Genomic DNA, 15,528 nt, shown 5'->3' with positions numbered 1-15,528 from the left:
GAGGTCCCAAAACAGCAATGAAGCAAACAAAGAGTTACAAAGAATGAAGGACAAACAACAGGCACTGCTCAAGTATTTGATAAAAGCGAAGAAAACGGAAGAAGAGCTGAAAATCAATCTCATCCAGTTATCTCGAGAGCTTCATACGTATGATAAAATCAACAATAAATTACAACGTTCCAACGTGCGCCAGGATTTTAACTTACCCACAGTTTTTGTTATCACTCCTACGTTCACTCGATTTGTTCAGAAAGCTGAGTTAACACGAGTCTCACAAGCTCTAAAGTCTGTCAAAAATCTTCACTGGATTGTGGTTGAAGACTCCGTGAACAAATCTAACTTGGTAGCAAATTTCCTGAGGAATTCAGGCTTAAAGTACACTCATCTTAACGTTAGAACACCTGAAAATCTACGACGCCAACGACATGAGATACGAAGGTTAAAACCACGTGGGGTGGCACAGAGGAATCTTGGGATTCAATGGTTAAGGGATAATATTGATCCCCACAGGATTACTGGAGTGGTTTATTTTGCAGACGATGACAACACATACGATAGTCGAATCTTTGATGAGGTAAGTCACCAACGGAACTTATACATATACACTGTAGGAAATCTATTTATATAACCTTATATAAGTTCTTAGCGGATTGGTTCTCTTTGATTCGGCGTGAAAGACACTGTAAATAGGCCATTTTACAGTTCTGTGCTTAGTTACCTGGCCCATGGACGCAAGCGAGGCTGAAGGTGACCTGGCTTTGATACAGACCTCTCTGCCTTTCTTATTTAAATGCCAACTAGTTAGCATAAGAACAACTTGATTTGCACAACAAAACCAGTGAGGTCTGTGTCAAAACAAGGTCACCTCCAGCCTCACTGCCATTCAGAGGCCAGGTCACTGAGCAGACAACTGTAAAATGGTCTATTTCTTGGGAAGGTAAAAGGTAAGGTAAAGTCTGCATACAAGCCAAGTGGCCCACCAGGCCAGAGCTTATCCCGGTTTCTGTAGCATGAAGCGACTAGGAGTATTTCTACTCCGCCCTGGAAGGGATGCTAATCCATCGCAGGGTTACCCCCAGCATTAAGTTCGCCGATACCCATTTATACACCTGGCTGGAGAGTGGCACAGTGAGAGTAAAGTGTCTTGCCCAAGAACACATCACAATATTAATGTCCCCGGCCAGGGCTGGAACCCGGACCGCTCGATCCGGAAACGAGTACACTAACCATGGGGCCAGCGTGCCTCCCACAAATTTCTTGGGAAAGTTTAGAAATATTCTTATATCGATCTGATATAGGGCGTTTTAATTTGCTAGTAAAGATCTGTTTTGCTGGGTTTTTGGCGAAATAAAAATGTACGTTTAGCGCCTTGCATGTTATTTCTTCGACGCTTAGCCACTGTGACAAAGTACGCGCAAAGTGATCAGCCAATTCAGCTAATTAAAAAACAGCTCGCGGTTAAATTGCTACTACTATAATAATCCTAATTTTTCCCTAGATGCGTTGGATTCAGGGAGTAGGCGTTTGGCCAGTGGCATTCACCGGTGCCGCTCGTTGGGCAGGTCCCGTATGTCAGAATGGACAGGTCGTTGGTTTCCACGCGAAGTGGGGTCTGTTTCGACCATTCCCTATCGACATGGCTGCATTTGCTGTGAATATCAAGAAGTTATTAATTGATTTCCCAGAAGCTAAGTTCCTGGCACCACAGAGAGCAGGGATGCTAGAATCGTCTTTGCTAAGTCAAATAACTACTGTTAAGGAGTTGGAGCCTGTCACGCCAAATTGTAGCAAGGTGAGAGCATATTAGTACATGTAGAGAATCTTTATTTTGGCTTGAATCTTCTCAATATCTTTTACTTCCTTTCGAACGTGTTTTAAAGGGGAAGAGAAGAGAATTTTGGTGCTACATCAAAATAGTTTCCTAAGAAAGTGACCGATATCTTTATCCCATTTGTCACCAATCGGCTTCATTCAATTACCAGGAAAGATTAACTGTAGCAGTACTAACAGACTTAAAACCTTTACGTAACCTTTGGCAAGGGTCTCAATGTACTTATGCTTGCATCCTTCAGTTCTTACGTACAATATAACGGCCGGATGCTAAAAGCGTGCGCACGAAAAAGGGAAAACACGTTTTTTGTGCTTATGCTTGCGATGCTCCAGTTATGTGTCTTGTGCTAGCGTTGGTAGTGCATAAGGGTTGCTGGAGGCATCAAACCTATCAGTATTGCAGTAGTTTCCAGGCCGATTCGTTCACCGGACAGCTGGTGAAGACACCCTATCATGCAGTATTGTGTCACGTGATGGTATTTTGTGATCTCTCATTAGGTGTACGTATGGCACACGAGAACGGAAACACCGAAAGACAGCATTTTAGGAGAAAAGCAGCTGAGAAAAGAAAGGAGGCCTTCCGATAAAAACATCGAAACGTAACCCAAGTTGAATAAGATAGTTGTAGTTAGTAAACACCATTACCTCATTTATGGCTATTTTTGATAAGGATTTGGAGGCCCATTAAGTTATCCCTAAGCTTGAGATTAAGTTAAGTCATTCTCGATCCCTGTGGGTAAAGATTTAATTTGTGTCCAACATGGCGTTGAGACTTAAGCGACTGAAAGAGAGAAAATTCTATATTCGTCCCTGATCTCGATGTTGGTTATTTTACGTGCTACCCCGGCGTTAAGCCCATGTTGGAATTTTTATAAATGGTGAATGGCTTTTTCGATTTTTTAAGGCAAAAGATAACAGCTTAGAAGACAGCAGAATTACAAGAGAACAAAAAATATCTCGATAAAACATTGGCGCGTCAAACGATTTATGATTTCTTCGAAGATCGTGATAGAAGCAATAAAGCATAGATTCGTTAATTTTGTTTGTTTATTTATTTATACTAGGTCAATAACGCATTCGCGCCTCCAAGGGCCAATGAGCGACTGAAGGGCAAATAGCTGTTTAACACAATAAAAAATAAAGATCGTTAAATGAAAAAGGGCTTCATTTACGATAATTTCGTTCCTTAATAGACCTTTCCCGCATTCCACTTAAGTGCGTACGAACAATAGTACCAGAGCGAGGTTGGGGTGGACATTTTCATACATTTGGTGTATTTTTGTCCACCCTGACCTCGACTCGGTGCCATTGTTTGCTGGAATGCGGGAAAGGTCTATTCGAATTTAATTGTACCATGTCCTACCACCCATCACAGTTATGGGTAAGAAATCTCTGAAGGCTTAAGATTGAAATTAAAAAAAAAATTATTAAGCTTACAGCGAGTCACTGTTTATGAATAAACAACCAAAATGGAAGCTGGTCAATTGTCTAAAACTGATTCATAAATATATAAATTTCGCCGATAAAAGTAAAATATACAACTTAAAGGTAAAAAGCTGTTAAAATTATGAGTCTAAACGTTTTCGATCTGTTTGATCATCATCACAGTGATCATCTGATATCTGATGATGATCAAACAGATCGAAAACGATCGAACATCCTGGTGACAGAATGGAACTTTTTCCTAAGTTCAGCAGCGTTATGTTTCGTTTAATCCATCTCGTTGAATCGTTCGAATTATTTTTTATCCAGGTATCTAACGAACAGAAACTGATCGATCAGCTGAATTCAGTCAATCTCAATCCAATCTCCCAAAGCAACCCGTTTTAATATATACACTTGTACATACTGTCCGAGGCCATTTCAGCCTGCATCCTTCTTGGTTTTCTATTCTTTTGTTTGTTTTTCTTTAGTTTAAAAGCAACAGTTCTTGTATTTACATTCATTCTTGTAGCACCAGTTTGTAAGTAAAATGTATCAGTGAATGTATCAGTGTATCAATGTATCAGCCATACATTGCTAAGGCCGTTTATCTGTTTCACTGCCTTCTGATAAATGTATTCCAGAGCTTTCTGAGAGAACTTCTTTTTAACTTGAGACACTCTGCTATGTCAGTTTCTTCATTTAGTTGAGCTAGGTCAGCGGCATCTTTCCCATCGTTTGTGGTTAAGTTGACGTCAGCGTTAAGCTCAACGAGCTTCTTGACAATTTGCATCTTACCATGAATGGCCGCCATTTGCAGGGCTGTGTAGCCATCTCCGTCACGAGTATCTATGTCTGCGCCATACTTAACAAGAAGCTCAATAATCTCAAGGTTTTCAACTCGGATTTCGCAGGCGACATGTAAAGGTGTCTTACCTTTAACTTCCTTCCCAAACTCGACTGATTTGTCTAAAATTTCTGCCGCTTTATCCTCTGGAGGATTCTCACCCCATCCTGATGCAAGAACGATTCCGAAGTCTGCTACATCAAGTTGTCCTCCGTTTGTCCGTTTACGGAACAAACCCAATAAACATTTCTCCACCATGACATAGTGCCAGGCTGGATTACTTCTGTCCTTTCCACGAACAAGGAATAATCGTTCTTTTGGGTCGTGCTTGTTGCGGATGCTAACATCAGCATTGCTCTCCAGCAAAACTTTCACTACGTGATTGTGTCCATTTTGAACTGCCAGATGAAGTGGAGTTTTACCGCTGTTGTTCTGCAAGTTCACGCCACATCCTGACTCTGTCAAAAGCTTTGAAATATTAAGAAATCCTTTCATAGCTGAGACATGCAATGCTGCGTTACTTGAATCACATTGAACGTCTACATCCACTCCTGTCTCAGTGAGAAGGCGGGCAGCCATGTAGTTATTCCAGTAAGAAGCCATTATTAGTGGCGTGCACTGATCTTTCCTTTGGAAATTTGGGTCAGCTCCAAGATCAATGAGGGTCTTGAAAAACACAGCGGAGGATCGTAAGCTGGCCCACAGCAGAGGTGTTCGATTACCATTTGCCGTGATGTTTACATCAGTACCGTGATGGAAAACCAGTTCAACCGCCATTTCAGCATCATTGCTGTCAGAACATTTGTGCAACTCTGTTAAGGTGGCAACTTTCTCGGCATGTTCTCTGCACAGCTGTTTTATGTTGTCATGGCCTTTTTTGTTCAAATCAGCAAGAATGTCACTAGCGGTTGTTGCAGGAAAAATCGTCGCGTTATCTAGAGTTGATAACGTATCCATTTCTTGTAAAAAGTTGTCCATGTATACACTGGCAGCTACCACTTTGTCGTAATCTCCCTCGTAAACAGCGGCGTGTAGCATGTTGAAGCCAGACCTCTGGTCAATCGCTAAGAAAGCCATCTTTGAAAGCGACTGAAGACTGAGCTGCAATGACATTCACAAAACTATCAATCAACCATAGAAACTACCGAGACGTTCTCGCTTATAATGGCAGAGATATCTTTATCCAGGAAAGTGTTCATATGAATTATTTTCTCCAGAACAATTGCCAACCACATAATCCACTGATATCATTTGGCGCAATAGGTACAGAGTTATATATTGAAAACATGCACCGGGTTAAGTAAAAAAAAAAAAAGAACCATAAAAAATTCAGAAAAAATAGCTTTCCTTAAGGTAAGCTTTTATCAATACACATTGACGATTGATGCCGAATGCAGTAACATTTCGATTCCATTCACGAAATTCGGCGAATTTTGATTTCGATACCGAAATTTGGGCGAAATTTCTATGAAATTTCGACGAGATTTTGTGAGAATAAAGAGCGAAATTCGATGAAATTCGTTTGCATTACTTTAACATGTTGCTGCTTCTGTTAAGTTGTACCGGCGTTTATACTACTATCCAGATATTTTTCAATTCTGTTTTAATAAGTGACGTTAACTGACCTAGAAATAATGTGACCATAAGCAGAGGAAGGACGCCACTTTTGTTGAATTTGTCTAGCCTGTGCAGCTAACTGGCATAAAATCATATCACAAATTTTATAGGTCTGCTTCTTTTTCCCAGGAATTATTATAGAAAAATTTAAGATTCATTGACAATTTCAACTATGAGTGGAATTTGCATTAAAACCACACAGTTTAAGACAATCCGTATAATTAATATGTAATTAATTGATCAAGGGTGTTGACCAATTATATATTAAAAGCACCGAATTTTAATACAACATGAAATAAAACCTTAGCCTTGCACTGATGAGAAGAATCCTTTTTCTGGAGACATAAGCACAGGACTAAGATTTTTCTAACGTACTGTTATTCCAATTCAGCGCCACTTGTGTAATCAGTCTATCATTAAATAGCTGTGTCTACTGGTTCAAGGGTAATCGTAGTAATCATATTCATACCGGCTGTTGATATTTTGGAGCTGCACCAAAGCTAAGAAGTAGCTGCACTATAGAATGGTGGTTGTGACGTTCAGCCTTTTGAAGAGGTGTCTTCTGAAACTTAATTGACAATAGATTTGACTTAAAGAAAAGAAAAATCTTTTCTCTCACTAACACGATTAAGCCCTTGTAATTAGCTAATAGGTATCAGGCAGGTGGGTATCAGTCTTAACATACGACGATTAAGTTCGCTTTTTACAGGCGACCTAGTCATTACCCTAACAAAATTATCCGCTTAAAGAAGCCAAGCCATGTCCGTTACTGTGCAGCAATGGAATCTGCACAATTTCTCTTTGGTGAAAGCTTGTTTAGCTTTGTCTGGATAAAGTGTAACCTGACGGTGTCGCAAAGCAAACATCTTTAAATAAAGGTGAATCGTTGCGACCTCACTATCGCACTAGCATAGAGATGTTAACCATTGCGACTCGACTTGAACGACAAATCAACTTACTCTGTCCACAGCATTGACATCTGCACCGTGCTGTAACAACAGTTTGACAACAGACTCCTGTCCATACCAGGTTGCTAGGTGAAGGGGCGTCAATGAAAACTGCAAATTAAAAGGGCCATGGCATGATTTAAGTCCACACAGCCTTAATTCTTAGTCTGCATGAACCATCGATATTTCAATGACTGCCAAGGGGTTGTTATTAGCAAGAATACGTTTCTAATAAATTGTAAATAAATGTTCCGTCGTTTATAATTGGTATGCGCATAAAGGACAGTACTACTGTATATGATTTAAAAAAACCTATCCGGCACTATTCTAGTGTGTATTTTTTTAGGTGGTTTGATTACCGGTCACAACTAAAAGAGCTCGAAAATCTTTTTCAGCTGCGGAGAAATATTTGGGAGTAAAATGTAAAAGCTCATAGTTACTCTCGCAATGCTTTAAAATCAAATTGCAAAGCAAATAAGGGAAAAATAAATAGATCACCTTGTCTCTCTGGTCCACATCTTCTCCATCTTTTAGAAGCATCTTGACTATGTTCCATTTTCCATCAATGGAAGCTCTGTGTAGCGACTGCCTCGTCCGCTAAAACCATACAAAAAAAACATCTTCCAAGTACTCACATAAACCTCTCCTTACGTCACGGACAGCACAAATCAAAATATTTAGCCCAGTAAACTTATTCGACTTGGTCGTTGGTAGTGCAATTTTTTTTTTCAAAACCATCTTCATTCGTAGCTTTAGTCTTCTAAAAGAAGAGATCCCCCTGGTCCCGACAAAGCATGGGCATACATCTTATTCTCTTTACTAATGCTAAGAAAAAAGATGCTCCTTACCTTTGTCTCTTCAGCCCTCTTTTTCCACGGACTATTGGAGAGCTTAAAGATTTCAGAAAGACGCTATGTAAAGATCGTTTACAATGAATAACACATTGGGAAAAGGGTGTTTCCGTTAGATACGCGACTTTCTCAAACTCATTAATAATGACCGTGACGGTGTTTGGATATATGTAAATTAGCATAGATTTTTACGATTTTATTTCTCTGTTTTCTCCTTAGGTTTAGTTTCGATTGAGAAGATATATGAAACACCACATTTCCAAACACCTCGAAGTTCGTGAAAAATACTCCGCTGCGTGTGTACTTTCAACGCTCTTCTCGGTGTTTGGGAATGTTGTCAAATACGGTTTTTACAATAACTGTCTAATTCCTCGCGCGCTGATTGTCTCATTTTTACATCAATAAGAGTACAGACGGATGAAATTTTAATTTATGCAAGCTTTCAAGCTCAACTCTCAGCTGTCAAACTGTCAACTTTTTAACCAATAAGATTTTATAGACTTTTTTCAGTAGCCAATCAAAAAGTGAGAAAAGCTATTGACAATGTTCGCGTCATTTTGAATAAAATTCACTTGTCTTTGTTTACGGCAAGTTTACGGCGTCTTTTGCCCTCGTTTATTCACGGCATTTGACCATTTTGGGGTCTTGTTATTGTAAAAAAACAAATTGACGTCAGTTTCTTATACGTCTGTCCTCTTATTGATGATAAATTTCGTCATAACATTGTCAAAGTTTACTGCGGAGCCACTCGCCTACGGCTCGTGGTTCCACAGCCACTTTGTTAACTTTCGTGTTTGATATGTTAAGGCAACATGGGTAAGTAGTTTACCTTTACCTGGGAATCTGGCGAAGTAACATCATCACTTCCTGCGACAGGTGTTATGCTCAAGGGGCAAGTGTTACGATCGTGATCTGTCACACGAGGAAGAAACCGATGTATTCGTTCATCAGTTATTGACGAGAAACTTGGTGACTCCTCTGTGCTTTGTTCTCTGCTGTCCGATATCTGTTGAGAGGGTCCAAGCCTTGGCAAATGTGATTTGTAGAAGTGACCCCCAGAACCTGCATTTACACACCTCAAGTCCACCTAAGTGTAACGGATACAACAACTGTACATTTAGGTTCTTAGTTCGTATAGTGTGATCGTCCGGGTGAGTGTAGTTCTGAAAAGAACTATTGTTCAGTAAATGGTTTGAACCCAGGAGTATCAGTAGTTCGTGTAGTGTGATCGTCCGGCTGAGTGTAGTTCTGAAAAGAACTGTTGTTGGTGACTGACGTTTCGACAACCTGAGCGGAAGTCATCTTCAGAGTCAAGTGAATAGTGTTTGTCAGTCGATGATCTTATAAGTCTGGTCCGTTGAACGTGATTGGTCAGTATAGCCATCATGGTATTGGCTGAAAGACTCGTGTAAAGTTTGTCATCAGTCATTGTTGGGTTTCGATCCGTCTATTGTTAGTCAAGTAGGTCGGTTTTTGGTCCGTGTATTGTTAAGTCGGTCTGTTAGAAGTCCGTTTGTCGGTCTCGTTTCTGTCGTGGATAAGTCGTTTGTAAGGCGCCGGTAGTTGTTGACATCTGTTAAGAGGCGTTTGTTCTAGGTTAGTGTACCAGCTTTCCAGAGTCAGTCGTTGAAAATAGTTTGTACTGTAGGTTAAGCACTGAGCAGAGTCCCAGCCAATGTTGTGGTTTGTCAGTTGATGATGTACAGCAATGTGATTGTTGGCATCACCATTTCTCGTGGCTCGTTTGTGTTCAGTCAGTCTCGTGTTAAGGTTTCTGCCAGTCTCACCAATGAAGGAAGCCTGGCAGTCGGAGCATTTGATCTTGTAAACTGCTCCCTGTCTGTCGTTAGGTTCGTCTCTGTCTTTCACGTTGGTCAGTAAGTGTCGTAACGTAGTTGTAGGTTTGTGGGCTACACGAATGTTGTAGGGCTGTAGGATCCGTGAGATGGTCTCGGAGGTGCCCTTAATGTAAGGTATAGTCACTGTAGTAACAGGTGTAGGGTTCCTGTTCGTAGCGTCAGCTTCAGTAGGTCGGTAAATGTTTCGTCTAATAAAGTCAGCGTTGTAGTTGTTTTTGTGAAAAACACGTTCAAGGTATCTGTTTTCGTCACGTAAGCTGTCCGGTGTGTCACAAACTAGTTGCGCTTGTCTCGTCAGTCTTTATAGTCGTGGCTTTGTGTGAAGTCGGGTTGTAGGATGATTCGTCAAGTAATCTGTCGGTATGCGTCGATTTTCTGTACACTGTCATTCGTAGTTCGTTGTTGTCGCGGCTTACCAAACAGTCTAGAAAAGGAAGTTTTCCATTTTCTTCGATCTCTTTAGTAAACTGGATGTCGGCGTTCTGTTCGTTTAGGTGGTCGTGAAAATCGTCAATTTCGTCTTTGTGAACGCCGGTAAAGGTGTCGTCAACGTAGCGTAACCAAAGCGGTATCGTTTGTCGGCAAGTTGCAAGGGCGCGTTCCTCCACGTGTTGCATCACAACTTCTGCGACAACAACAGAAACAGGCGACCCCACGGCTGTGCCATGCAACTGTTTGTAGTGTTTACCGTTGTACTGAAAGTAAGTCGATGTAAGGCAAAGGTTCAGTAAGTCCATGATGTCTTCTGTAGGTAACGGTAGTTTAACAGTAGATTGTTGTATAGCGGTCTCGGTACACTGTAATGCCAATTGAAGTGGAATACTGGTGAACAGTGATTTCACATCAAAAGACACAAGTTTGTAGTCCTCAGGTATCTGTACTGTCTTAATAGCGTCAATAAAGTTCTCCGTAGATTGTAGTTTGCGTCTTGATTTGTCAGTAAGGGGTTGCAGTATGGTCGTCAAGTACTTAGATAGTTGATACGTAGGGGACCCACAGAGTGACACTATAGGTCGCATCGGTATACCAGGTTTGTGCAGTTTCGGTAGTCCGTAAAGTTTCGGTGGTTGAGGTACTGAGCACCTCAGTCGATAGTACCTCAGTACTACAAACTTGTGTCTTTTGATGTGAAATCACTGTTCACCAGTATTCCACTTCAACTGGCATTACAATGTACCGAGACCGCTATACAACAATCTACTGTTAAACTACCGTTACCCACAGAAGACATCATGGACTTACTGAACCTCTGCCTTACATCGACTTACTTTCAGTACAACGGTAAACACTACAAACAGTTGCATGGCACAGCCGTGGGGTCGCCTGTTTCTGTTGTTGTCGCAGAAGTTGTGATGCAACACGTGGAGGAACGCGCCCTTGCAACTTGCCGACAAACGATACCGCTTTGGTTACGCTACGTTGACGACACCTTTACCGGCGTTCACAAAGACGAAATTGACGATTTTCACGACCACCTAAACGAACAGAACGCCGACATCCAGTTTACTAAAGAGATCGAAGAAAATGGAAAACTTCCTTTTCTAGACTGTTTGGTAAGCCGCGACAACAACGAACTACGAACGACAGTGTACAGAAAACCGACGCATACCGACAGATTACTTGACGAATCATGCTACAACCCGACTTCACACAAAGCCACGACTATAAAGACTTTGACGAGACGGGCGCAACTAGTTTGTGACACACCGGACAGCTTACGTGACGAAAACAGATACCTTGAACGTGTTTTTCACAAAAACAACTACAACGCTGACTTTATTAGACGAAACATTTACCGACCTACTGAAGCTGACGCTACGAACAGGAACCCTACACCTGTTACTACAGTGACTATACCTTACATTAAGGGCACTTCTGAGACCGTCTCACGGAACCTACAGCCCTACAACACTCGTGTAGCCCACAAACCTGCAACTACGTTACGACACTTACTGACCAACGTAAAAGACAGAGACGAACCTAACGACAGACAGGGAGCAGTTTACAAGATCAAATGCTCCGACTGCCAGGCTTCCTTCATTGGTGAGACTGGCAGAAACCTTAACACGAGACTGACTGAACACAAACGAGCCACGAGAAATGGTGATGCCAACAATCACATTGCTGTACATCATCAACTGACAAACCACAACATTGACTGGGACTCTGCTCAGTGCTTAACCTACAGTACAAACTATTTTCAACGACTGACTCTGGAAAGCTGGTACACTAACCTAGAACAAACGCCTCTTAACAGATGTCAACAACTACCGGCGCCTTACAAACGACTTATCCACGACAGAAACGAAACCGACAAACGGATTTCTAACAGACCGACTTAACAATACACGGACCAAAAACCGACCTACTTGACTAACAATAGACGGATCGAAACTCAACAATGACTGATGACAAACTTTACACGAGTCTTTCAGCCAATACCATGATGGCTATACTGACCAATCACGTTCAACGGACCAGACTCATAACATCATCGACTGACAAACACTATTCACTTGACTCTGAAGATGACTTCCGCCCAGGTTGTCGAAACGTCAGTCACCAACAACAGTTCTTTTCAGAACTACACTCAGCCGGACGATCACACTACACGAACTACTGATACTCCTGGGTTCAAACCATTTACTGTATTTAGGTTCTTCTTAGCCATCTTATACTTTTATGGTAGTGTTAATAGTGGAGAGAATCTTGTATCAAATGGAGATAATTGCACTTTCCCGACCAATTCCTTTGCGTAGTCCCTAAACGTTTCTCAGGACTTTCGGGCAAACTCATTCCCGCGACGACATCGGGACTAGTCCAGTTCTGGTCCTCTTTCTGTCACGCAGCCCTACGCTCTCGAGAAGAGAGTCCTTCTCTTCAGAGAGCGTAGCGTTGTGTAACAGAGAGAGAGAGAGAGAGAGAGAGAGAGAGAGAGAGCCAGACCTGGACTACCCCAGGACACATTACTCAAACCAGATTAAGAGATGTAGACAAATTACCGTGAAAAAATACAAGACGTACAAAATTCAGCTGAATACCTTTCCTTGGTAACCTAGCCTGTATGTGCCCTTGGTACCAGACTCCCATGAGACATCAGCTGCACTCGCTGGGTTTCCGTGCCAGTTGGTTATTTCCGTCACCTCACCAAACGTTCCGTCATCATGGTCACCATCTTCCCAGTCTGGACCTCTTGAGACCTTTGCGCCTGGAAAAATCCCTCGTGCTTGAATCTTCCCCGTGATACTCCTTCTTTCTACGGGAACTCTACAAAAATAAAATAAAATAAAATGTTACTACAATTGAACCTCTCCATTTCGAACTCTCGGGAGAAACGAAAAACTGTTCGAAACAGCGGGAGTTCGAAATAACCGATAGTAAATGACTGAAGGGCAAATCTAAGGGAAATGGTTTTGAGTTCGAAAAAACGGGGAATTCGAAATAACCGAGTTCGAATTAGCCGGGTCCAACTGTATATATGGTGCCCGGGGCTATAGTGTCAAAAATTACTATTTAATTATCATTTTAGGTCAGTCTCGTGCAAATTTCTTTATCCTCTACTGAAAGATGGATGTGTCAGCAACACATGGCTTTTCCGACCCCCATTCTAACTTCAATAAATATAACTAATAACAGCCCGACCCACAGCTTTATAACTAACATGGCAAGCCGTAACCAAGATAGTTATCCCTCTGGAAAAGGGAACTTTATAATGAAACGGGATGGCATGATTCAGTACTTGACAAATTAACCAAAAGTCTAGTCTTGTGGCCAGTACATTAAATCGTAACATTTCTTCTTCGTCCGAGCTTGTGGAACAAACTACTAACTATGGCAATATAACGCGGTAAATTTCAAGGCCATGATAGGAAAATATATCGTGCTCAAAAGTTTGAAAAACAAAAACAAGTGTCCGTTTAAAATAAAGAAGTAAAAGTTCCAGCAAAGCTAAAGACGTTCGTTCAGAGCAAGTCACGTCACCCTGCAATATAACGCTGCAATGTCACGTTACTCACCCACCGTCGCATGGACCATCAAATCTTTCGAAAGCGTGGCTTGTATTGTGTTCATCAGCCATGTAACATGATGTACACAGGTTGATGAAGGAATCCTTGCAATCCAAGCACTTCCAACGCATTCCCATTATAGGTTCTTGCATGCAGGCGCAGCAGTTAAAACCTGGATGCTTTATACCTTACAAAAAGTGAAAGATTTCAAACAGTAGTCAGGCGCTCCATTATACTTCATCAAACAAAGAATTTTTCCTTGGACCCCGATGTTGTGCGTAAGACTTAATCACACAATTGAACGACATTTATTGTACTGCTAATACATGAAGTAGAAGAATTTTGTCACTCTTTGAATTCAAGCAAGATGTCAACACAATTGACCTTTGTAAATTTCGATCTCGAAAACAAGCAACATTCCAGCAATGTTAATAGCCTGGATCTTCCCTCATGTCGGCTCATGAATATAAAATCCTTCGCACAAGGCAGTACAGGCTTGAGAAGCAACTTTAAATTTCTTGATTTTCTAACCATTCTGTAATTTCTAGATTATATTTGGGACGCATCATGTAGATCTATATAATCCTCCCAAATCTGCCAGATGTAAAAGTTTAGGTCTTCTGCAATGCACATCTTTCTAATTAACGGCGAGATTTGGCAATATTTTGATGAGGATTTGCCACCAACCAACGCTTTCCATTTCTAAAATTTTACTATGTACACAATTTTGAAATGGCAAGTTAAATCTACTCGGCTGACGACTTTTTTCAAAGAAACCTATACATATTTATTTCCCCCTGCATTTTTAATTTGGCGACGTGACGACCTTGACCGGCCACGCAAAAGCTGCTCTGAGTCTGTTGCATTTTCTGTAGTAAAAGAAGCACGACAGAAAGCGTTTCCATAGAGTGACCTCTGACGAGATTCCTCTTTCGTTTCTTGCCGATCCCAGAAAAACAAACATCAATTGTATAATCTTTGGAAGTGTTAACGCCGGAGTTACTTTCGGTTCACAAACCGGAAGTACCAACAAACGATCGAGTATTCCACTTTGCGATCCTTAGCCAGTGTTACAAATTCGCTGCATGGAGTGAAAAATTGCAATTTAATCTACAGCTAGAAACAAAGTTGCTTTCTTACCAACGGAAGAGTTATCCAGAACACAAAGATCATATTGTCCATGGTGACCTGCTACGTAAACTGCACGAGTTCCGATGTCCCACTGAATCGCTGCCGTGTTCTCAGCAACACTGGAAACATTGCTTCCCAATTGAACAACTGTTCCTACATTTCCTTCTCCGCCATCACTGTCATTATCCTTCGATGGCCATTCAGTTCCACGGACAACTCGAAGGCCCACGCTGAATGTACTGACTGCGGAATCGTTACATTTTGATCCGTGTTCGTCAATTTGACCATGTATCCTGGCTTGCAGCGGGCACGGTTCTTTCTCCACGAAAGAAAGTGGGCTTGCACTGGATGGCATTTCCCTGAACAAAAATTATTTCAATCGACAAGAATGATCGTGTATTATACTAGTCAACAGAAATACCGCTGGCCAGAACGTACTTGGTGGTCACGATTTCGTGACCCATGCGACCACAAAGGAAAAGTAACGCCAGTCACACAATGCAGCATTCAACGCAAGAGCGCAGAGCCGATTAAACGCGCGGGAAGGGGGAGGGGTGTACTCTACGAAGGTACCCCTTTCCGGAGGAGCCTCCCCGTATAGACCATTATAGGGAATATGTGAAAAAAAAATATATGTATACGTATAAATGTGTGAACCATGTTGGTTTGCCAACGATGATGCTTTGGAGAAAAGGATCCAGTGGATACAGAATGCTTCTACTTTAAATAATCATAGGTTGAATAAACAGAAGAAGATGCGAACTTTTCTCGTAGGAGGTCTTTAATTCAAGTGGACGTTTCGCCCATTCGGGCTTCTTCAACACTAAGAATATCAATACTCGGAATAAAATTTACAAAAAGTGAAAAGCCTTAAATAAGTTACAAAAGAATAGCTTACGAGAACAAAGAAATAAAAAATATTTCACATATTCCATAAGAATTACGTAATAATTAAAAATAGCAAAACACCCGCTGAAAAGCAAATAAAATAAAATAAAATACAGCAACAAGATGGTG

At 41.3% G+C, this 15,528-nt stretch overlaps 2 protein-coding genes across 4 annotated transcripts in view; one reads left to right on the top strand and one right to left on the bottom strand.

Annotated features, from left to right (window-relative positions):
• LOC145494774 (galactosylgalactosylxylosylprotein 3-beta-glucuronosyltransferase 3-like) overlaps positions 1–2,711 on the top strand; it is a 14,638-nt gene extending 11,927 nt beyond the window's left edge. The window contains exons 2-4 of the mRNA XM_081474346.1: positions 1–574; positions 1,499–1,792; positions 2,329–2,711. The exon at positions 1–574 is cut by the window's left edge and continues 46 nt beyond it. Coding sequence (XP_081330472.1) covers positions 1–574; positions 1,499–1,792; positions 2,329–2,433 — 973 coding nt within the window. The 3' untranslated portion in view covers positions 2,434–2,711. The remainder of the gene's footprint in view (positions 575–1,498; positions 1,793–2,328) is intronic.
• Positions 2,712–2,826: 115 nt separating this feature from the next.
• On the bottom strand, positions 2,827–15,355 carry LOC145494704 (uncharacterized). Of its 3 annotated transcripts, none has more exons than XM_081474268.1 (9): positions 14,521–15,355; positions 13,390–13,567; positions 12,415–12,640; positions 8,344–8,520; positions 7,512–7,553; positions 7,162–7,260; positions 6,676–6,774; positions 6,186–6,284; positions 2,827–5,200 (listed from the first exon to the last, which is right to left on the bottom strand). In XM_081474268.1, exons 1-9 carry the CDS (start codon positions 14,864–14,866, stop codon positions 3,869–3,871), a joined length of 2,598 nt encoding a protein of 865 aa, XP_081330394.1. In that variant the 5' UTR covers positions 14,867–15,355; the 3' UTR covers positions 2,827–3,868. The 3 variants fall into 3 exon arrangements, with proteins under 3 accessions (XP_081330394.1, XP_081330392.1, XP_081330393.1); XM_081474266.1 differs by having other exon boundaries at positions 2,832–5,200; positions 8,344–8,601; XM_081474267.1 differs by having other exon boundaries at positions 2,833–5,200; positions 8,350–8,601.
• Between the last annotated feature and the right edge of the window lie 173 nt (positions 15,356–15,528).

Source organism: Orbicella franksi, chromosome 8 (genome assembly GCF_964199315.1).
Source record: "Orbicella franksi chromosome 8, jaOrbFran1.1, whole genome shotgun sequence".
Classification (NCBI taxonomy): domain Eukaryota; kingdom Metazoa; phylum Cnidaria; class Anthozoa; order Scleractinia; family Merulinidae; genus Orbicella; species Orbicella franksi.
The sequence above is the reverse complement of the archived record's forward strand: the minus strand, read 5'-3'. Positions and strand labels throughout refer to the sequence as shown.